This window comes from Phaethon lepturus, unplaced genomic scaffold, assembly GCF_000687285.1.
Source record: "Phaethon lepturus isolate BGI_N335 unplaced genomic scaffold, ASM68728v1 scaffold1348, whole genome shotgun sequence".
NCBI classification, from domain to species: domain Eukaryota; kingdom Metazoa; phylum Chordata; class Aves; order Phaethontiformes; family Phaethontidae; genus Phaethon; species Phaethon lepturus.
Window position 1 is genome coordinate 1 of NW_010558070.1, and position 23,395 is coordinate 23,395.

Consider the following 23,395-nt stretch of genomic DNA (forward strand, 5'->3'; position numbering starts at 1 on the left):
TCCCCCTCTTCCTCGGGCCCCGCCGCCGTTTTGCAGTGGCACCCTCTGCCCCGTTTCCGCAGCGGGCAGCTGCCTGCCCCGGCCCTCGGCGCACCTTTCGTCTGGGGTTTGGCACTTCTTTGGGTGGCATGGGGCGGCTTCCCGGGCTGTAATGCAGGTGGGCTTTCCTGAGGTGTTCCCGTGTGTCGGGACAGGCCGGTTGTACGGCCTCTGTTAAAACTCGGAGAGCGTGGGGGGTGAAGGTTTTAGCGGGTTGTTTGCGTTGGCCGGAGCGGAAGGGTAGAGGTGCGCAGATGAACGCTCATTCACCTTTCGAAAATAACCTGTTTTGATCCAGACTGTGGGCTGAAAGTTATCCCGGCTGTCATCGGTTTTGAGCTCGCCTTTCCAAGACTTGAGGTAAACTCGCCGCTTCCGTTGGAAGTTGCTTGTCTCCTTTCAAATGCTGCTTTTCATACGGGGCCGGCGTTTCTCATCCAGGTGCTGTTCAGGCAGCTGGGGGTGGTGCTGGAGGCTAACGCAAGGGAAAACCTGTTGCCACACCCCTGGGCATCTGGAACATGAGGATTCGTTCTCCTGTGCAGGCTGCTGCTTGAAATGTGTCTCGGTTATTACCGTGAGGGCCTTGCGGCACTCCTGCAGCCTGAGAGAGAAATGGCACAAGTCCGGCGGCTCGCTGTGGGCATTGCCCGCTGTGGCTCCTCGGTGGCAAGGGCTCCTTCTTGCTGCGCTGACACCAAGACCCTGCTAGTCAGGGGTTGTGCTGCTGGAGGTGCAATGCCTGGGGTGTTAGGGTGCAGAATGGACTCCTGGTTTTTTTAATTGTGCTCCGTGCCTTTCACGCTGTTCATGTCTTTCTGCATGAGTGGGACAGAGTCCAGAATGGTTTACATATTTCTGTACAGGTGTTTAAACCCATATAAGGGGAATAAATAGCATGTTCAGTTCTGTGATGAAGACAGAGGGAGGAGGCTAAGTCTTTGGGTTATTATTTTATCCCATTTTTGCTTTTCCCATAGGAAAAGCTGCTTAATGACAATAGCTAGCATCTGGCCTGCTAGTGATTCATAAATATCCCTCACTCATTCATCTTATTTATTAAAAGAAGAACAAACTAAATGGCAAAACATGATGTCTCAAAGCGATACACTCAGCCAATATATACTACCTTGCTTCACCTGGCATTTTGTTTTCTGTTCATGTGCTGTGTCTTATTCATGGTTGGGACTTATACCACATACGCGTACATGTATACACACATAATTCTTTTTCTTTGTGAATCATCTTGTAGTCTTATAGGCAAAGTTATGAATCTCTTCACAGAATTGTGTCTCAGATACTCCCAGGTTTAGTCATAAATTGGATTATAGGAAAAGTAAGGTGTAATGCAAAGCAATAATAGAATATAATAGAACTGGCTGACAGCGGGCCAAAACACGACACTCGTTTTTCTAGCATATCTGTGTGAAAACTTCCACATTGCCTCTTTTTTTATGGTTATTTAGAGGGAAGGAAAGGAAACCATATTACCCATTTCTCACTTTCACATTTCTGAGTATGGGGTTCCCTGTCAAATCTGACTTCAGCCTTTCTTTACATGTGAAGTAGCTATCCTTTTTTATTTATAATAATATTTTCCTTGAGGAAAATCTTGATCTCAACCTTCTGCAGTTTATTATTGCCTGGGCCCGTGGAGCTGGTCTCCAGTACATATTGACCTGTGCATGGCAATATTTTAATTTTTTAAAAACGTAATAATTGCTCAGGTTTTTAAGAAGAAATCAAAGAGGACCTACCAATCAAGAGATCTGTCATGACTGGAAATCCATCTAAGACACTTGCCTGGAGTGACTGTGAGTATTTCATGACTGTTTTTGCATAGATTCCATGTTTTCCTGGGTAACTTCCAGTTTCGTTTGCAGCATTGTGATGTGCATGCTGCTAGCTGTGTACGAGCCATTCTAAGGTTTGCCAGCCTCAACTGTGGTGTTACATGGGGTGCTGTGCTGGCCTTTCTGCATTTTCGGAGGAGGAAACGACTGTGCAAGTGACTATAAACAGTGCCTGGCTATATACAATGCTCAAACAGCTGCAAACCTTCACCTGTGTCTCTCTCTCGAGTTAACATCTGTCACTGCTGCTTCTGTATTGAGTGGAGGAGGAGGGCTGGTAAAATGCCAACCCCTAGAGGAATGCCAGCCCAGCGCCCTGCTTGTAGGACTGATGACTCTGAAAGAGCTGGTGCCATGTCTGCACCATATAGAAGGCTACTGTCACTGAGAGATTATTTCTGAAGATACAGTCTGATTTCCTTTGTGTGTTACTAACTGATGAGCAGTCTGTCTAATGAATCTTTGTAACCAGATCAGTTGTTGTAACATTTTATCTCAGCAGAGTGTTCTGATCATATTCCGTACTAGACTGAATGTCATTTTTTGGTCATTAAAGACAGAAGTACCCTTCTTTGTATTTTGGACCAGTTTTCTCCATGTGGTACATTTACAGCCAGCTTACAGTATATAGGCAGTGGGGGACTGGGATAGCCCAGATAATGTTGATGCTGGGGAAAATGGACAGAAATATCAAAAGTCCGCAGAAAATAAACTTAGATACAGCAAGGGTATTTAGGCAGCTAGAGCCAACTTAGCTCATGCAGAGTATTTTGGGAATGAACAAGAAGTACTAAAGTCCTCCTAGAGCTTCTGTGCTGAGGAACAGAGGCATTACTGTTGCCATCACTTCCATCTCTGCCGCAACCACTCTAGGCTCTGGGTTGTCTCTGCTGCCAGTTTCAGGTGGAGCTAGCCCAGCCAACTATGCATTGGTGCTGAGATATGTTTGTTGTTCTGTAGAACTTTAAATGAAACTGGACACTCATGTCTATGATTTCCTGTGCATGTATATGATCCATCACAGCCTGGAGCAGATACTGCCAGAACCATCACTTACACTTGAGGTGAATGATGTGATGAGGGGGATTTTCACCAGCCGTGCAATAAAGTCAGCATCTGCTGCTGGCGCTGCTATTGCTTATGGTAGGATTTCAACATATAATTGTTAAGAAGTCTTTTTTTATTGCATAATGCTTCTAATGTGTATGTAGTGATTGTCTGACAATCTTTGAATGCCTATTATGAGTTCTGATTCCCAAGATGTAAGAAAGATGTCTTAGGAGCTGGAAGAATTACCATTTGCCAAACTGGACGTAGCTTTCAGGGCTTGGATTTCAGCATACGAGAGACATTTTCTTCAATAAATTGAAGGTAAATGTATATGGATGAATAAAAATCCATTAACAGCAAGTAGATATGTAGGACTGAGAGCAGCTTTCCAGATTAAGGACTTTGTTCAGTATAATGAAAGAAAACAAGAGGCGAGCTGTAGGTGTACAGAGTACCATGGAATACAAGTAAAGAAAGGAAACAATTCAAGTGATTCATTTGGTTAAAAGTATAAATGTTGTTTTTCCCTCATTTCTCTTTACAACAGATTCCTTTGATTCAAAGCACAGACAAGATCCCGAAGATTCCCACCAGGGCCACAAGAAAAAATCAAAAGAGAAGGAAAGCAGACTGGCAGTCAGTCAGTGGGACATGGATGTACAACCCCTTGTTTCATCTTCTAAATGGCTTCACCTTCATGGGCTCAAAAGAAAGAAATTGTCCCTATCCCAGATTTTGTCACAGATTGGATTCCAACGCAGGAAAGGTATAGGACAAATCAATAGTAGAATAATAATAAAACCCCTGACTTTAAATAGTCTATAGGGTCACACTCATTTTGCACCTCTGTGTACACAGAGGAAATTTTCATGTTTCCTCTTATGATAGTGGCAGAAAGGGAAGCTGTATCCATAGTTGCTGACATTGCCAGTTCAGAGGACTGAGGAACTCTGTCTCCTTTTGATCTGAGAAGGACTTAGGATCTGAGAAGGGCTTTCCTTACTCATCTGTACTCTTGCTTTACCCTACGCTCCAGTTCAAATCCTCTCCAATTTAGCTATAGCTGGGAAGTAACTCGTGATGCTGAGGCTGTTAGTCTTTTTCTTGCAAATAACACACCAGAAGGTCTCTGTCCATTTTCAGATGGCAAATATAATGTATGCTGTGCCATAATCTACAGTGTACTAGTTGATGGTAAGGGCTAGCTAACCTGCTTGGGAATAGTATATTATTTCCAGGGACCCAGCTTAAAAGGAAGCAGGTAAATTAGGTTAGAATTCAGGCTGCTTTTTGTACAAACTTAGTCTATAGAAAATGTTCCTTTGCCATTATCTGACAGCTGGAGGGGAAGAATTTGCTAAGAATTATTAATCACTGCCATAATAGTGCTTTGCAGAGCATGGTAAGATACTCTTTGAAGAGCTTGCCACCCAAGAAGTAGGAATTGTAATGTATTGCAATTGTTCTAGGTTGCCTAATTTAACATTTTAGCTGGCTTGTGTCCATGGGGCATTCAAAGATCAGCAGAGCAGATCCTGAAATTCTGAATGCTGTAGATGAAGAAGAAGCTGTTAAGCAGGGTTAATATTGTTAGAGTGTAATTTTAGGAGCAGAACGTACTAGGTTAGCAGGGCAACATGCTGTACAAAATAGGTGCTTTGTGACGCTAAATATTCCCACCCCTAATATTTTCCTATCAGTGGAGATCATGTAGAAGATTTGTAGCTACTGAGAGAGCAGAGTGCAACCTTTTCCTTAGTTGCACCCACTTCTGCACCTGTCTAAGTTGTGTAAGAGAACAGCATTATCTGTACCAGGTTTTGTATTTTGTTTGATGGACAAATATTTGCAAGTCCTGTCGTGAGGTAAATGGGTAATACAGAAGTTTAATTTCCTAAAACTTTGATTTATTAAATTCCCATGTAGCTTTTTGGCCTATAAATAATTAAATGCAGGGGTTTTCCCCACTTTTGACTAAACTGTCAGAGAGCAGCATGAGTAGGGCGGAAATGAGGGTGGAAATGAGCCAGGAACCAAAGGAGACCACAGCCTGGGCAGTGCCCTCACTGACCAGGACGCAGTCCTGCAGCATCTAAACACCATAGGCAGAGCAGGGTGTCCACAGACAGTCCCGGGCAAGATGAGGTGATGAACCAGGTCTAGGGTCCAGACAGTGCAGCCAGGAGCAGCAGGAGGTGGAGCCAGAGACAAGACTGGAGACAAGGCCACAACATAGGTCTAAGAGCCACATCCAGGAGACGGAACTGGAGAAAAGGCTGTCTCCAGTTAGCCTCTAAGATAGTGCTTAGAGGTCTATCCAGGAGAGGGGTCCGCTAGCAGAACCCTAGACAGGTACACCTACAACACAGCTAAAGCAAAGACTGGGTCCCCAGGCTGGCTCCCAGGTGAGGCTGATCAGGGCAATGGAGGCCTGTTGGTGCCCTCAGGGCCCCACCATAGACATAGCCAGAAAAAAATTGTAGAACAGAAACATAATTGGAATTTCTCTCAAGTTTCTTAACTTCAAGTTCAGTACAGATGCACGTGCCCCACATATGGATGGTGTGCACATCAGCATGAACGGTATCTGTTTGAAGTAATCGTTATCATTAGCAACTTGATCTTTTGTAACCTTTACTGTAGATTATGTGACCACCTTGGGGAAACTTGTGGCTTCTCAGTATGCAGATGGTCTGTTTCCTCAATACAAGAGAACACAAGATGGCTGCGTGTATAACGTAAGTCAGACTGACTTGTGGTAACTTCCCTGTGCACTTGGAAGTTATTAACACTGTAGCAGAATGATGTGACTAAAATGTCTCCCTATGACATGAAATACTTCTGTTTTTTGTGTGAGAACTTTATCTTTTGATAATTTTCATTCTTTTTTTGTCAAACTGTGATAACAATCAGCGGTAGAGAAGCTAGATATCTTGTTCTTTTTTTGCTTGCAAAGTCTTATGCTCTTGCCTTGGTGCAGCATTGCAGTAAATCTTTCCAGACAAGACTGCAGTTTCTAAGCAACATTTACCCTTGTCTTGAAAGAGGGAACACTTAAAAAGAAGATACTCAGATGAGTTAAAAAAAATAAAATCATAGTCAATAAAACAAATGGGGATGCTGAAATAAGAAGACATAATGCGCTCTCATTGCTGATGCAAAGTGCTGCTTTGCTTAGTGCCAGCGGGTCACAAAAGGCTCAGCGTATGCTATAGACACAGCTAGCTGGATCTCTGCCCAGGCTCATGTTCTAAGGAATGTCTTAGCAACAGCTGCTGGCGGCCCCATTGTTAAAAAGATGGATTCTGATTGAAGAGAGATGCATGTGAGTGAGGAGTGGAGAGAGTTAATTCATGAAGGATTTTACAAAAGCAAATGGCTTGTCATTTTTTTCTGAGAAGTAGAGTCACTTTTGAGGCACAAGGCTTAACAATGGGAAAAGAACCATTTCAGGAGGGCTTTTCCCCTCATTTTTCCCCATATGAAATATCTACGTAGTGTCTTTTAATCTTAGGACATGTTGGGAGCAGTAGGAAAGACATTTCTGGCAGCATTACGGTGGCAATGCCTCCATACAAGATCTGGTGGGATCTTATTTATGATATTTTGTACAATATTGTGTAGAGTTACCACAGGTTGAGAAGTAGCAATTCAAACAAGAACAGGTACTGGGAAGAGGTGGCAGGATAAACTGCAATGGAGTGCTGATCTTGTAAGAGGGCCTGGTTGATGTTGACGTATGTAAGACTGAAGAAGACTGACAAAGGGTAGCATTATTTCCCTTGAATGCCTACAGAAAGGCAAATTACAGGGATAGGGAAAAGCTATAGTTTTCTATGCTAAAAGGCATGCTAGTCCAAGAATAAATGGGTATGAACTGCCATGAATAAATTTAGGCTGGACAGTCAGAAGTTTTCCAGCCCTCAGAGAAATGGGAATCTAGACTGGCCAACTACAAGTGGTGGTGCAGGAAAACTGCTTTATTTTAAGATGGAGTTTGATCGGTGTAGTGCAATAAGCTTCTTTGTATGAGTCTGGCTGTCATAGGAGGAAACTGGATTTTCTAAGTGCTCCTTCCCAGGCCTACTTTCCTTTGGCAGACAGCCTGAGACTCTGTATCTGGGAGGCACATTACAGGGCCCTAGCTGACATTAAAGAACAGAGAAAAATAGAAATGAGAGGAAGAAGTGTGCAGACTATCACAGAAAATATCTTCTCCCTGAGAAATGTTCTTGTTTAAAAGATTTTGTATCTCCAAGGTTTTGTATGTAGTCCCAGAAAGGTAGTTGGGAGGTAGAAGGTAGTGGGTAAATTAGCTTATGTGGGTCAGAGATATTGGGGGAATGTCTTTACTGTAACATGCGGTGAATTTTTAAACCCACAAATCATTTTGCATGGTGAATGTGTATACATATATTCGTAGGGAAGGTCTGCTGGTTTTCATTTTAATACTGAATCTAGGGTTTTGTTATTTTACTGATATGGTATGGGAAGTTTTGTTGTTGATTGCAGTTGCCTGAACTCCATTTGGCTCAGCACCTACCCACAAATAGTTAAGCTGTAATGCTGGGCATTGTTAGTGAAATAGTAGTACAAACAGGAAACATTTTCCATTTTCCTTTCAAATGCTAGAGACAAGGTTGAGACTGAAGTGCCCCAGAACCAAACTGTACACTCCCTTGTATCGCTGTACAAAATTTTAAGAGCCAGTCAAAATTCTAGTCTAAGAAGGTACCAAGTTTCTGTGTCCTTCTTTGTTCACCCATCTGCTCTGCAGCCCCTTCTACATCCTAGCCTGCATTCAGCTCATTCTAATTGCTCCAGTCTTGAGACAGACATGTCAGACAACCCACTGGCAACTGTCCCATGCTCGTATAAAAAGATTATGGAAAGCAATTAGGACAAAATGCAGTGTCTTTTCTATTATAGCTTAGATGCATTTGTCAAGTATTTTCTCCTGAAATAGTGGAAGGAGAATGGATTGTTTTCACTACTACGTTGGCTGACATATCTGGCACTTGCAAACCAACTATTGCAGCTGTGCTAAGCTTGGGGCTGCACTTGTATTATTTGTTTTGATGTTCAATTTCTTTCTCTCCCTTATTTAAATAAAGCTGACAGCCAAAAAAGAACTGATTCTTCATTTTGTGGATTGTCTAATGAGAGCTGTTGAGCTATATAAGCAGCGAATGGAATGGTTAACCAGTGAGAGCCGGCAGATATTTGGAGTGATTCAAGAACAGTGCATTGTCATTGTTTTGGATTTTGGCACTGCGGCTCCAACTGAATTTGATCTATGTCGGGATGCACTTTCTATGGTACTTGTGGAACAGGTGACTCAAATTGCCAAATTCAACCTCATTAGGTAAGCAGAAAGAATCATAGAATCATAGAATCATAGAATGGTTTGGGTTGGAAGGGACCTTTAAAGGTCATCTAGTCCAAGCCCCCTGCAATGAGCAGGGACATGTTCAACTAGATCAGGTTGTTCAGAGCCTTGTCCAGCCTGACCTTGAATGTTGCCAGGGATGGGGTATCTACCACCTCTCTGGGCAAGCCGTGCCAGTGTTTCATCACCCTCGTCATGAAAAATCTGTTCCTCATACCTAGTCGGAATCTACCTAGTTTAAAAGTATTACCCCTTGTCCTATCACTGCAAGCCCTACTAAAAACTCAGTCCCCTTCTTTCTCATAAGCCCCCTTTAAGTACTGGAAAGCTGCAATAAGGTTTCCCTGGAACCTTCTCTTCTCCAGGATAAACAAAGAAGTCCATGTCTGACCATGCCTCCAGCAATGGAGAATAAAAAGGATTCTCATGTCATATAGACATGTTTGGATAATAAGCTTTCTGTAGTGGAAATTGTCCTGATTCATGTCCTGGTAAAATCTATAGATTTTCCACCAAGTTTCACCCACAGTCATGCTGAGCTTGCTGTTTCCATTTAACAGAAGACCATTGTTACTCTGAAGAACAGATAAAGACTAACAGAACCCAAATACTGATATATGCCTTCTACAAATGTAGCACAGAAAAACGGAAAGGGGGACTTTCCAATAGCAATAATGGTCTTCAGGCATCTAAGTATTACAGAATGAAACAGTGAGGTTCCATCTGACTGCCTAGGCATTCTTGTATCTTTTAGCCATTACAGGTTTTTTGCCTTAGAGCTAAATGTACGCTCCCCCAAGTGCCATAGGCACAGGCATAGTCATTTGTATTTCTATAGATTTCCATGGTCACAGAAATCAGTAGCAGAACTAGGAAACAATACTAGATTTCCATTACAAAAGACAAGTGCTTGTTCCCTAACATGAGTAAATGAATTTGGGTTTAGTTACAAATAGAACATAGAAGCAGCTATTCAGATTTATGTGTCTCTGCACAAATTCTCACATATGCATAAAGTTTTGAACACATAAGCTTGGGTTTGGATAGATGAATGGATTTTTGTGACTATGAAAAAAACAAAGCACAAATTAGATCATATAGTTTTTAAATCAGTTCCACAATGATCACTTGCAACTACACTGTCATTCTTAAAAGTTGTTTTACCCAAGCTTTGTCCTACAGATTTGATTCTGGTGCCCTATCTTAATGCTCTAGCTTGTGATACAACCGATATTTGAAAAGTAGAAGGTAACTGCCATAGCTTTGGAGAAGGACATAAAACATTTTCTTTAAAAATGGTCTGCAAAGCCAAGTTGTCGGAGTGGGAGGCGAACCCGGAGTAATGATGAGTCCCAATGTGGGTATGATCATTCTCCCTTTATTTTAGCAAAATACACAGCTTTTATAGGTTAACATACTGTCCACGCGCCAAACATTGCCCCCCCATTGGCTACAAGCATCTGATCACACACTCAAGGCTAATTGTTGATTGGTATTCGTCATTTTACACGTTGTCCCATAGACCACCCACTCCCGGACCTTGTGGTTTCTTCGTCCTTGACTAGTTCCTCCTAAGTTGTTTGCCACAGCTCCTTCTCCTTAAGGTCGAACCATGCAGAGTGATCCCAACACCAAGTAAAAATTGAGGCACAATAATTGTGTTCATCGATTTGTTTGTTTGCACAGTACGGAGACAAAGAGCAATATAGCATATAAATTATTACTTTAAAAGAACCTTGGAATCCAGACTTATCTTTTAGATTTGCAGGAAACTCTTCAAAATAATGCTTGATGAAATGTCACAGATACTGGAACCAGTTATTTTTTTGCTTTCTGGTTTTTTTTTGTACAAATGCACAGGCGTACATGCTCATATATTTTGTACTTCTGTACTGCCATTAAGACTAAGGCCTTTGATCAATTAAAATATCAAAAAGCTTAGCATCACAAAGTTTATTTTGATGGGTAAAGATCAGCCCTACTACAAAAAAGCCTGTCAGTTAAAAGGGTCTGACATTAAGGTCATGCAGCAAGTTGTAGAAAGAGACCCATGGAAGCCACATTTTTTTTCATACACATATTTTAAAAACTTGATAGTGCTTTTATGTTAAGGGAAGGTGTGTATTAGGAACTGTTTATAAAGTATTTTAGCTCTCTTGACCCTACTTTGAAAACAGTTGTCTCAAAAAAAATTCTTAAAACAAATTACAGTATTTTCCTAAGGGTTTTATTTTTTCTCAACTTCTTTTATTGCAAGTCTAGATTTAGTATCTGTGGTTTATTGTAATTATTACTTAAGAATATAAAAGAATAGTAACAATAGCAGAGCTCTGCTCTTTTGCTCTGCCAGCATTATTCTCACTATTTCTGATTTATAGTTAATGTCATTTTCAGGGCTGCTCAGGATCTTATGAAGTGGCAACAGAAATCTACTCTTGTGTCTGAGCATACTGTAAAGTCTGCTGTTACATGGCTCTGGAAGCTGGACCATATGACAGCTGCCAGCCATACCAGTTCTGCTGAAGCCCTGCTGGAGGCCATGACCGATGAGGCGGTAAGCTCATACATCTTTTCAGAAGCCTCAAGAATGTTCAGTGCCAGACTGGCTACTGTGATTTGCCCTGGTGAACATTGCAGAGATAAATATTAATGACAGCATTTGGAAAGGGTTTTTTTCCCCCCAAATGTAGCTGCATACTATGTTTACTGATGGCCTGTTTATGTAAATGTACTTGTATTTTGAATGCAGAAAGTTGTTTATTTTCTTTTCTAGAGTACACAGAATAAATAACATATTCGGTCATTAAGGAAAAGAGAAAACATCTTCCCTTCCACTTTCTTTGCCATATATGTTTTTCAGGGCTTCAGGTTTATGAGAAAATTCTAGTATCAACATTACTCAAGACAGGGAAACCATTTCTATTTTGTTATGTGTCCAAAGTGCTCATGAAAAGTGATATTTAAAATCCAAAATAGTAAGTACTCATGGTAGGGGCATACAAATCCTTTTTCATCAGCCAGGTTATAGGTAGAGTTTCTTCCAGGACAAAGAGACAAAGCATGCACAGGTATTGCTGCAATTAAATTCTGTCTGTTTCTAAAACATATTATATTTCTAAAAAATATTACTTTATTCATTATAGCAGAGTCACAAGACATAAAATATACATGCCATCATTTGAGCTAGTCACTTAAAACTTATGTTGTTAAAGAAATACTTTATCACATTTGCTTACAATGTACATTGTTTCAGTTCCCTAGCACCTGAATTTAATGGAAAATTGGACCTACTGTGTGTGGACTAGAATCACTGGTTTTCACTACCATTAAGATCCATCCCTGTGCACAGATCCAGTCCTAACTCCTTTGTAAATCTCATTCTGAGACATTTGAAGGAGAAGGTAAATTTGGCTTGAGTTTCCTTCTGGTTCCCTGTGCTGGTAGATTCTCATCCAGATGAACCTTGGTGTTTGGAAACTGTTATTAAAAAGGAACTGGGTGAGGAACAAATTGTGCAAGAGTGAGATTTTTTATGACTGTTTTTTCAAATGTCTCCTTCATAAATTTTGTTAACATTTTCAAATTGCGGTATATTACTGATTTCCTGGTAGGAAATGAAAAAGATTTTATTCAGATTTCAGTATTGTTTGGGTTGAAAAAAAGGCTTGTTGGACCTGGTGGATCTGCATATGAATAAACAGAAATTAAAATCTGTCCAACAGTGAAACATCTATCATTTTTTTCTGGACATTGGTGAGCTAATGGGTAATCTGGGGGAGTCAATGGTGGCAGGTGCTCAGCATAAAACGAACTTCAGTTACTCCTAAATGCAGTCATTGTCATTCATAACTGACAGTTCACTTGAGTGCAAGCTTCACTGCGCTGCAGGCTGTGGGAGACCTCATTCAGTCCTAGGCAAAAGCTGCATACTCACTGAACAGTCGTAAATGACTCATTCCTCAGAACTGGCTTTGTCAACAGAAGTTGCTCCAAAACAATAGCTCCTTTTTCCCTGGACTTGGGTCTTCCTGCCATTCCTTTAGCTGAGCTTTTCTTCGCATATGTGGTGACTCCTTAGATTTCCTTTCCTCATGACCTGTCAGTGCCAAGCTCAAGATCGCCTGGCTGTAAGGCTGCAGTACTTTGAGCTCTATCTGCCACAGATGCATCTGCAGTGTTTAACTTGAGGTATTGTACAGGTGCCACTCTGCAAAGTGTGGGTCACCCATCCAAAACACACTGAGGAGGTGTCTACGGTAAAGACTGTGAGGAACTGTTCATGTTGTTCCCCTTCCTGTTCTTGTGTGAAGTTTGTTTGCTTGTTTAGATGGCTGCATAAACTATAATTTTCAAAATATGAAGGACTAAAGGGAAAGGTTTTAACCTTTCCCCACTAATCTGTAAGGAACATTTCCTTTGTGGTATGGTATTGGAGGGTTTGCAGTTACATAGAGCGAATTGTCTGTGGTTAGCAATTTTGTTTATTTTCTTGTGAGGAGTTGGTTCTGCATCGCCTATACCAAGAAATGTCAGCATTTTAAAAGTTGCAGAGGCAGGCAGTAAATCCTTTGGGGGAAGTGTGAAAATTGATATCCTTATTGAATATTAAGTTTACAAATTATGGGCAATCTTAGGAGGGAAAAGGAGAAGATACGAACCTGAAGGAACACAGGGAAAAGTGGTTGTGCAATATGCATGCATTCCCTCAGGTTGGGAGCCTCTTCAGCAAAAGGAATAGGAGCAAGGTGTTGTCCAAGGACTGGGTCTGAGCTGGGATAGCTGTGTCTGTGCTCAGATAGCTTTTTAGCTGGATGAAACAGAGAGGGAATCTTGTAAAACTGAACTAAAGAACAGACAGGTGCTAGAGTTCTTTCATCTTGTCTCTGTGCACCTGTTCATAAAGCTAAGAAATACTTTGTTAATCTTGCGCTTTAATGAAACCCATTCATTCTTCTCTTTAACCTTAGTATTTGTCTAGCATTAACAGTGATGCCTGGTTGACCACAGACCTGCTTGCTCCCAAGCAAGTGTGGTCTGTAACTATGGGCCCTGCCCCCCCACATGAAGTGTCTCACCCCCCATACAAAATCCAAGGGAAGCCCAGGGTGACAAGGTGCTGCTTTGTTAATTTGCCTGGTCTACCTTAGATTGGGTTGCTGCTTGGGAGAGATGTCTTCCAGCGCTGAAGATTAGCCCAAGTATTTGTGGCAAAAGAGGGAGAGAGCTTGAGATCCAGAAGTCTGTGTCAGTTTGTATCAACCTACTTATGATGTGAGATGGTACTGGGATCCTACAGATTGGAAGCTTTGAGTACAAACTGAAGAAAAGATGTTTGTGTGCCAGTCTGTTGGCTCAGGGAGCTGAAATATAAATCAGTATCAACGGCAGTAGTGGAAATGCATGAACACACTTACAGGGGATACTGTATTTGCTTTACTACTGCATGAAATTATGTGGATGCAGAAACATTTCCTCAGTGCCATCCCAGACTCAAATAGTTGTCTTCTCTTTTGTGGTTCATCTCCCGGGATTCCTAGTCATACGCCAGTGTAATTTTTCAGTTTAACAACTATTCATCAGGTATTTATCAGTTGGTGTATACCATGCCATAGGGCTGATATGCTATACGTATTGTCTTGAGCATCATCATAGGAGAGCTGTTGTTACATTTGTTTTTAATGATGGTGAAAATTCAAGAAGCATGCTTACCATGAGGATTGTTAGCGTGGATAAATGCAGGTATCATCAAGTCCCTCATAATGTAATACTCAAGAAATAACAAAAGGACATTTCTTCACCTTCTCTCTCTTCTTGCAATAACATTTTCAGAATACAAGTGTGTGTGGTCATAATAAACCTGCCAAGCTCCCTCTGCCTTGGGAAGTATTAAAAATACTAATTATCTGTAAATAACAGCAGTGGCATTCAAAGAATGATGCATCTTTCCTACCCTCAAAATACATGCTGCCAGTAAAAGTATGTCTGGTATAAAATTTCCTACCAATGTTCATCCCTGGCAAGGCACCAACATAGCATCTCTCTTCATAAAAGTAGAATGTGGCACAGAGCCCTGTCCTGACTAACAATACAGTTGTCCTTCCTTACACCTCTCTTTGGTTTCAGTTAACTTCTGTGGAAAGGGGCTTGCATTCGCCAGAATAAGACCCAGGAGCTGTGGGCCAGGTTCTTTTCTCACTTCAGGAAGTTTTGTGTGGACTACATTCGGATTGCTAGCATAAATGAGAGGGAGAACCAAAGATCTGGAAATCTTATAGCCCACGTAATTCATCAGTTCTACCAAATTTTCCTACCAGTACTCAGCACAGGGCAATGTTTGAATAAGTACCAAGCATCTGTGTAAAGCAATGTCTTCTAATTCCCAATTTTTGTTCTGTTTAATGACAGGTTGAAGCTGTTTATTACTTTGCTGTGGGTGATGTTCCAGTGGACACAAAGCAGCTACTTCTTGAGAAGGTTTCTCATGGCCCTTGTCCAGTCAACACTGTATCTTTCAATGCTAGGGAAGATGAAACTATTATTTTTCTGAAAGAGTTGAGCCACTTAGCCTCTGGCAGGTATGACAAAGCAGCAGCACAGTAATGATTTGAATACCTGTAAAGGGCTCTGCTGCTAGAAATGGTATCCGAAAATATATGATTATAATCTCTGTTTTACTCATGAGGAAAATGAGACAAAGCAGTTCAGTAAGCAATCTGGGGAAACTGGGGAAACAGCCTAAGAGATATGATTATAATGCAGGACCTACTTGAACAGGCCAGCTTCTCTCCACATATGTGCTCACTGGCTTGCAGAAAGGCCATTCCTCTTTTATAACCTAAATAATCTGTAATCTGCTCCTTCTTTGAAGTCTGAAAAAGTGTTCAGGGGAAAGGGTCACAACATAAATTGAAACAAGTTTTTATTGTATTGTTTTGTACTCTGGTAATATCCACAAGCACCAGCAAAGGATCTAGAGTTTTGCTGGATCAAGTGCCATGCAGATACGTACTGTAAAAGTAATGCCTGTCCTAAATGGGCAGTTCCTGGAACAACAGAAAATTGACGTGGTGTTGTCCATCAGGCCTGGTTGTGTGGAAATGCAGTCCTGTACCATGCTCTCTAGCATCTATTTGGTATGGCTGGTGGAAACTGATATATTCCAGATGGCTTGTTGGCTGCCTTATCCTGGGAATCAGCCATGTAGTGAGAATCAGCCTTTAGTAGAAAGGGATAATAAAACTTTAATCTTGATTCTTATGTCAAAATAAGAAAAACAAATGAACAAATGCAAAACCCCACAATACCAGACTCATGCTGAACGGCAGGAGGGCAGTAGAAGTCAATAGGTGTTTGTCTGCTTAACAGAAGTCACCGTACAGTTACAGAGCTGTGAAATGGCTGCTAGCTCTTTCTGTTTCACTGTTGTTTGTGCAAGAGTGGGAAGACCTCCAACAGTAGAAATCTCCTAAATGACAGCAGAGCAATTGGTAAGATGGCAGCTGCTTAGCTCTTTTATAGCCATCTGTGTTTAGAAGTAGCTTTTAAGAGATGGAGTGTCTGCCAAAAATCAAGACTGTGGGAAAGTGTTATGTTTGCTGTGGTCTGCTGTGTGTCTAAAATGATTGTGGTCATATAGAACCGTGGTACCTCCATGATACCATGTACCAGGTACATTGCCTATCACCATCCTTCATTTTCTTTTGGCAGTGTTTTTACCTCCTTTATAAAAGGAAAGTGAATGTTTCTTGTATGGTAGAGAAAGAGGCAAGAAGGGTTGTGGCAGGGAGCTGAGAGGAATCGATTTTTTTCATATGATTCCCACAACCTTCTTTTTGCATGTGTATAGCTTTGGTGCAGAAAGTTATTAGGCCAGTTAATATCTTGCTGGTGGGTATTTGCCCAATAACTGTCAGTAAGTTTAAGTCAGCTTTCCCGTAGGAATGGCCAAGTTTATGGGCTTTTCATGACTTGAGTCTTTCTAGTGCAGGTCTGTTTTAGAAATGCATCTTTTTCCTGCTCTGAGAGCTTTTCTGTTTTGACAATGACTGTAAAAATGAAGTCTGCTTGACTTCCAGATTTGTATGCCAATAATGAAATAAATGTTCCTGTTGGGCTTTCAACTGGGAGGATAATCTGATAAAAAGGTGTTAGTGTCATCTCAGACATCTCAAATGACATGCTTGCTCAGCATGTTAAAAGCATTAATTAAAAATACATTTCCAGGAGATTGAAAAGGAAGGTGCCTCAGAGTAAATGATACCAAAATCAAAGGATGTTCTTCATTAAAAAGGCTTCAGAATGTGCTTAAATGTATGTAAAATGTTTGATAATATTCATAGTGGTGTTGTAGTTGAAGTTTTGGTTATCTTGAATAGATCCAAAGTTGTACACCACTATGATCTTGCATGTGTCACATACATCTTGTTAAAATTAGGAAAGTATTTATGTAGTTTACATACTGGTGAAAACTCATTTTGTATTACAGATTCCATGCTTTTACTGAGAAGAATGACTACAGAGATGCCACTGGACCTGCACTAAAATGTGGAGAGAATGGAAAAGGTCTAATTGCCCTGAATTCCAGAAAAGTGAAAGGGCAAATGCCACTAGGTAAACAATATAAAAACCAAGATGATACTGATTTTCTCAGCAAGGTTTCACAATATAAATGTAGTATAGGAACTCGCTACATGTAAAATCAAAAGAAGCCTTTGGTAGGCATGGGTGGGGTGAGGACAAGACTGGTCAAATGGAAATTCTGTGGGTGGGAATGAGAGGGAAAGGAAAAGAGAGAAGCGAAGAGAGCAGAGGATGTGCATGTGAGAATGAAAGAGAAGTGAAAAAAGGGAGAAGAACATTTGTTTAGGGAGATGAAGAATAGTACTGGTGTGCTTATGCCAATGACCTTGTAGAAATGTATAGAGAAATGGCAGAAAGGAAGAGGAATAGTGTGGAAGACCATCTGATACAACAGCCACATCAATACAGGCCAAATTCATACGTACTGTAAAGGGGTTAAATCCCCATGAGGTTGACTTGCTTCTCTCGAGACCTGAATTTGTCATAAAGACTGGCAGCGAGCACAGTAAAATAACCATAGAGAAGAGGTGCAAGCCGGGGTGTGGGGTGTGCAGGAATTGATAAAAAACCCCAGGAGGAAACAAATAACAGAAAGAAACCATTTTAATGGGGGGATGGAGCTGGGCAGAAAGCTCTACAGTGCGTTTATTAATCACGGTGCTACTTCCTCTGGGATAAGTCAGCCTTACTGTTCAGTGGGACTGGACTGAGGTTTCAGCCAGGCTGGAAAGTGACCAGCTTGTGTATGTCAAGTCTGATATCTTTATCAGCAAGACATTAAATTAAAAAATTATTTCTTTTAAATATCAGGAGGCATAAAACCTCTTTATTCTAAAGGCTTACATCCCCATTATGCTGGGGGGCATTAGTGTTGCCTGCCCCAAAGGTAGAATGGTGTTATCCTCTTCTTACTGCTAGGGAATGTATGGCATGAGGTGGATCTAGTGAGTCACCTAAGGTCATTTGTCAGTTTTGAACTAACTGGCCGGTGTTTCCTGGGTTGTAGTCTAGTTCCTTGTGTACTCACCTATCCTTCACTAGGACTGTAATTATAACAGTAGGAGACAACCATAGTGGGGGGCCAGAAATAAGAGAGTGAGGTGTCACCTCTGTTTTTTGCTTCATGGAGGGTTACTCAAGCCTCACCCATGCAGGGTTTAGAAACCAACAGCAGAGTATGCTTCAAAACCCTGTCTCTCATTTTGTACTAATTCAGAGCGGTATAGTGATCACCTTCAGTCTCCTATGAGTGCTTACTTGCTGGCCCCCATTTGGGGGTGTGCATGGGGGGACCTGGCTTCCTCTTCCCCTGGGCAGTCAGCCTGTTTCAATAGATGGGCCTAGAGCTCCTGTACGACTGAAATTACTTCCTCACCACTGTTTCTAAAGCTGAAAGCTGAACAGCTTTAATCGCTCAAAAGGGCAGTAATCTCCTTGAAGTGCATTGTCTGTTGTGTCTTACTGCTATTATGGAGTAGGATTTACACATTAAAAAGGAACACAATTAGCTTTCTGCATTTATGGGGTATTACAAGCCCAGTCGTGACATCACTGGCAGCCAATTGGAGTGTTTCAGTCGTATGCAGAATCTAAAGTCCTTTCAGAAAAGAAAACACATTGGAGACATTATTCTAGTGTGTGTCTGATGTCTCTTGTTTCAGAGACTCCTTCAAGGGTGTAGAAGGCAATAGTAATAAAAGTGTTGATTACTCACTAATGGGCTTTGAAACTGGTTCTTGGATATGTGGCATAAACTATACAAGGAAATAAATAGAGAATGAACCAGAGATATAATCTTCCAAATGTGGTGTTTCTTGAAAATAAGGGGAGGCACAGGAATACTTTGATTATGTTTCTTTTTGCACCACAAACGCAACAGTTGGAAAGTGAAACTCATCATTATGTTTTGTGGACTGGAAAAGCCGTTTCAAGGGCATCTGATAGTTTTCTGGGTATCCACTGAATAACAGTGTTCTGCAAATACAGGATATCTTCATGCTCACTCTTTTTCATCTGCTTAACCAAAACAAGTCGGAAGTAAACTATTTAAAACTCTACATAAAAGCTCCGTTCTCCCCTGTTTTGCATCTTGAGCAGTCATTTAGAAAGCAAGCGTGAGAAACTGCCAAATTTGATTTTTTTTTGCACTCATTTTGAGTGGGTGCTCAAGATCAAAACAGGTGTAAGCCATTAAAGAATTAAGGTCCTTAGGTTGGCAGACTAAGATTTAATTAAGGCAGATAAATGCTCTTACATAAAGCCGAATTTTGCTAATGTGGTGATATCTCCTCATCCAGCACTGATTTTCCTCTTATCACTTGTGCCGACATTCTTTGTGTAGCTTCTTCATCTGCAAAAAGCTGCAGAATTAGGCAATCCTGTTATGTAGTTAAAATTTTAAGTGGAAGGGAGGTGAAATTTAAGTTGGAACTTGAAGACAGGGAGGGCAAGAGATGGTGGAAGCTGTGGAGAAGAAGGTTCTTGCTGAAAAGGAGCACAGTTGTGTCATCTGCTTGGAGTGACAGGGAGATAAGTGCTAAACAGGGCTTGAAAAGCAATGGAGTTTTCCACTAGATCTGAAATGAATAGTAGGTCTTCATTGGCTGAAATAGAAGCAACAGTAAATCTCTGCACAGTGTTTTTCTGTGTGGTGGAATAGATGAGCATGTGTAAAGAAAATGTAAAGGACTGAAATAAGGATTTGATTGATGTGACAAATCCAAAGAGGGATGTGTCTGACCTCCTTGTGAACAGTGTAAAGCTGTATTCTTAAGGTGTGCTTGATTTTCCACATTCACCTGATGGTCACAGGGAAAATTTCAGATTGCTGTGTGTAAAATGGGAAGCATTTTACATGGAAGAGCGCCGGCCTCCTCTGTGACCTTGAAGTCAATGAACTCTGCACTGTTAATGTACACAGACATGGGAGAGACCCTCCCTTCGGGAAGCCAGGATAATGATTTAAGAGAAGCTGCTTTGCCTACAAGCTGTAGCAAGTATCATTGCCTCTGCTTTTTCCTTGCATGTACTTTGTCTAGTCTTAGCAGCCTAACCTTGGCCTGGCAAACCTCTTTGCTAATGTGCAGAGAGTGATGCAGATAGCCGCTCTGCGGTACCACATGGAATACAAAGTTCATTTGCTTTGTCCATTTGCCCAGTGGGAAAGGGGCAGGATTGGGCTACGGAGAGTTTCAGTGCTGCTTGACCTGGCAGGTGAAGCTGCGTACTCCCCTCCTGTGCTCCTTTGTACCTACATGCATCCGATTTTAAAAATCAACACTTGAGGGAATATTGCTATCTTCTGCTGCCACGTAGAGGCTGAGGAAGGGACCAGCAGTGAAAAAATGAAATTGCCCATCTTGCCTTGCAGGCAAATGAAGTTTAAAATAGATCTTATTCCATTATATTTGTATTTGCTTGCTTCCACGGTCTAAGTCAGATAATCAGAGAAATAATAAATACTTTTGTTTTCCATGAGTTGCTTTTGCATTGGTATTTGCTTGACATCGCAAAGATATTGTAGATTTTGCAGGCTTTTTTTTTTTTTTGTATGGGCTTTTTTTCTCAGCAGGTTTTGTATCTTGAGTATAAAATCAAGTGGGTTGCAGTGACTTGTCAAACTGGATGAGTTTGGCTGCTGGGAGGTAGGTGTGGAAAAGCTGCTGCTTTTAAGATTGCCTGACAGTGTTAAATAACTAAGAAATGGAAATGAGGACGGTTATGAGTTTCCGTGTACATGTGCAAGTGTGTTTGTGTTTTCACTTAGACCTACCGTCTTGCTTCTCAATTCGCCTGTGTCAGCAAAATGCTTCTGCCCCTCGCCGCAGGCTCCCCCCACACCCTTCCCTGTCCTCTTCCTCTTTTCCAGGGCCTCCCTCCTTCAGAGCAGAAATGCCATTTAACTGAAGGCAGGGCACGCCTGAGATGCTAGCCAGGTTGAGGTGCTCTGCAGGGCCGCAATGGCTGTGGCGAGAGCTGAAATGAGCCGACTGTGCTCGGCGCAAGCGGGGGGCAGGCAGAAGGGCGTTAGGCCGGTTCTCTCATGCGTGTCTGGTGGCCGCCCTCTTGCCGTTGCCCTGTGGTGGTTTTTGAATCGGAAACAGGGGGTCCCCAGGGTTCCAGCCCGGGAGGCCGTTAAACCGCCGGCCAGGGTGGCGGGGTAGGGGGCACTTCATGGTGGCGGGGATGGGGAGGGCCCTTTCCCTCTGGGGATGTCCTAGTTTCAGCTAAACCACGACAGGGGATAAAGCAAGTATTTTAAGACGAGGTCTTTCCTGGGACATGGGTGCCTGAAGGCGTGCAAGAGCCAGTGGGCCTGGAACAGTTGGGGACTGCACACCCCCGAAGGGGTGGCTTTCACCTGCTTTTCGGTTGGTGGCCGCCAGAAATGGCACAGCTGAGGTGTGAGCACAGGAAATTTAAACCCAAGAGAGGTTTGTGCTTTCTTGGTCATTTTTCACTGATGTGCTTTGAGGGACAGGCCACAGGTTGAGAACCACACCTGGAAGGTACTATGTGTTGTGCGTGTATATATATTTTGAGTTTGGGGGCTCAGTTTCAAAAGGCACAGCTTCTCCTTCCCACTACTCCTTAGCTGGAGAGGAAAGGAGGCTGAGGTGGAGGTGGAGATGGAGGTGAGCCTCCTGTGTAGAGGGAGGAAGTTGCTTTGGGTGCCACTGCTTGCAACCTGCTCTCCCAGTTGAATCCAGGAAAAACTGTTGCCATATAAAAGGTTTTGAAAGCAACCTGACCTTCACAATGTGCGGTTGTCGATGCCTGCGTTTGTCCTGTATAATAAGTGTCATTAAACATACTTGCTTGGAAAGTGCATGTAGTTTTACTATGCTGTGCTGCAGCATAAATAAGGAAAAAATACGTTCTTGTGTAATACCAGTTCAATACACTGGGGACATTAACAATAATCCTGTAAATTTGATGAGTCCGTAGCATCAATGTAAGGGGAAATTAAGCAGCACAGTATCATCTGTGTTGTTTTAAAGGTAGTTGCAATATGCATACTTCTTTCAATGTTTTCAAACATAATGTTAAAAACGTTCATAAAATTAAATCTGGATCCCAGTGTTTGATAGCTTAATGGAGGATATCCAGGTTTAGTTGGAGACAGCTCCACTGGAACTGCATTCTCAACCATCTTAAACTTAGAAATATGTGCATGTGTGGTGTGAATGCATGTGTTTTGTGGTTTTAACTGTGACAACAAGTGTGTCTATATATATGCAATGTCTGACTACTCATGAGAAAACCTCTAGCTCCCTACTTGCTGGAATTTTGCCAGTGCTCAGATTTTGTATGTTTTGCATTTCTGGGGAAGGATTGTTTATAAATGAAAAATTGACTTCTTTCTGAAGTGTTTGAACAGAATACTTTTCTTAAACTTAAAAGGTAATGATAACAGACTGAGGTTTTTTCTCCCTTTTATGTTTTATGTTGTGGAATGATCTGCTTTACTAAAGCTTTTTATGATTTAGGAAATGTTGATCTTTGTCCTAATGGCTGAAATAGATGTTTTTGAAATGCAGGAAGGTCCCAGGAGATGGCAGTGTACAACAACACATTTCAAAATATTTCTTGGAAACTCAAAGCATTTCACAATTAAAAATGAGTTGTTATTTTGTAAAACGTTACTGTTACTATTTCAGGGAAGTTTATCAAAGAACAAAATGTTCAGTTTTTTTGTTTACTGGTAGCCTACTTTAGTAGACAAGTTTGCATGTCTTATCTTTTATATGGTGAAAACCCACTGTATATTAACTGAACCACTAGATGACAAGATATAGTTTGCCTTGTTCAGCATCTTTATGTGCAATTCAGTAATAGGTTGTAATCTGCAATAGCTTGTAGTCTGCATTTGTGGTAAGGATAGCACATGATTCAGTTTCTTTTACATTTTTGCTGTAACGCTACACACAGTTTTTCTGTATTGTCCTGTATTGCAATTTAAACTCTGAGACTAACCTAATTTAACACATTTTTTAGTAGTGTTCATACTGCTTAGGTATACATGGTGCCTCAATTTTAATAATTGTACTCTACTAAATAAATACATAGTTTATTTTTTTGATCAAGACAAATATATCTATTGAGATTAAGAAAACCTCATATCAACTTCATCTTTGGGTTTTTCCAATTTTTTGAAAATATAGCCTGATAGTAAAACATTATTTTTTTAGAATTTATTTATGAATGTTGAGAATTGTTAGGATGAAAATAAAACTTATCATAGCAAAATTTCACCACATACTCTTCAGGAAAATAAGATTTAATTTTAAATAAAGGTATTTATGTACTTTAAGGACACTGAAAGAGTTGAAAATACCTTCTCTTTAAAGTTTCAAATTTGGGTCTAATATTTGGAGCCCGCTTTTGCAATGAAGTCCAGGTGACAACATGTGAATTTCTTTGCAGAGTTTCCTTATTATTATCCAAGAGTCTTAAAGATTATTTGCTTCCATTGTGGGAACAA

General features: G+C 41.2%; 1 protein-coding gene across 1 annotated transcript in view; it reads left to right on the forward strand.

Moving 5' to 3' along the window:
• Positions 1–1,813: 1,813 nt before the first annotated feature.
• Positions 1,814–23,395, forward strand: part of VWA3B (von Willebrand factor A domain containing 3B) — a 71,051-nt gene continuing 49,469 nt past the window's right edge. The window contains 7 exon segments of the mRNA XM_010292928.1: positions 1,814–1,853; positions 3,490–3,708; positions 5,586–5,680; positions 8,057–8,307; positions 10,726–10,885; positions 14,737–14,906; positions 16,817–16,941. Of these exon segments, the coding sequence (XP_010291230.1) occupies positions 1,814–1,853; positions 3,490–3,708; positions 5,586–5,680; positions 8,057–8,307; positions 10,726–10,885; positions 14,737–14,906; positions 16,817–16,941 (1,060 nt within the window).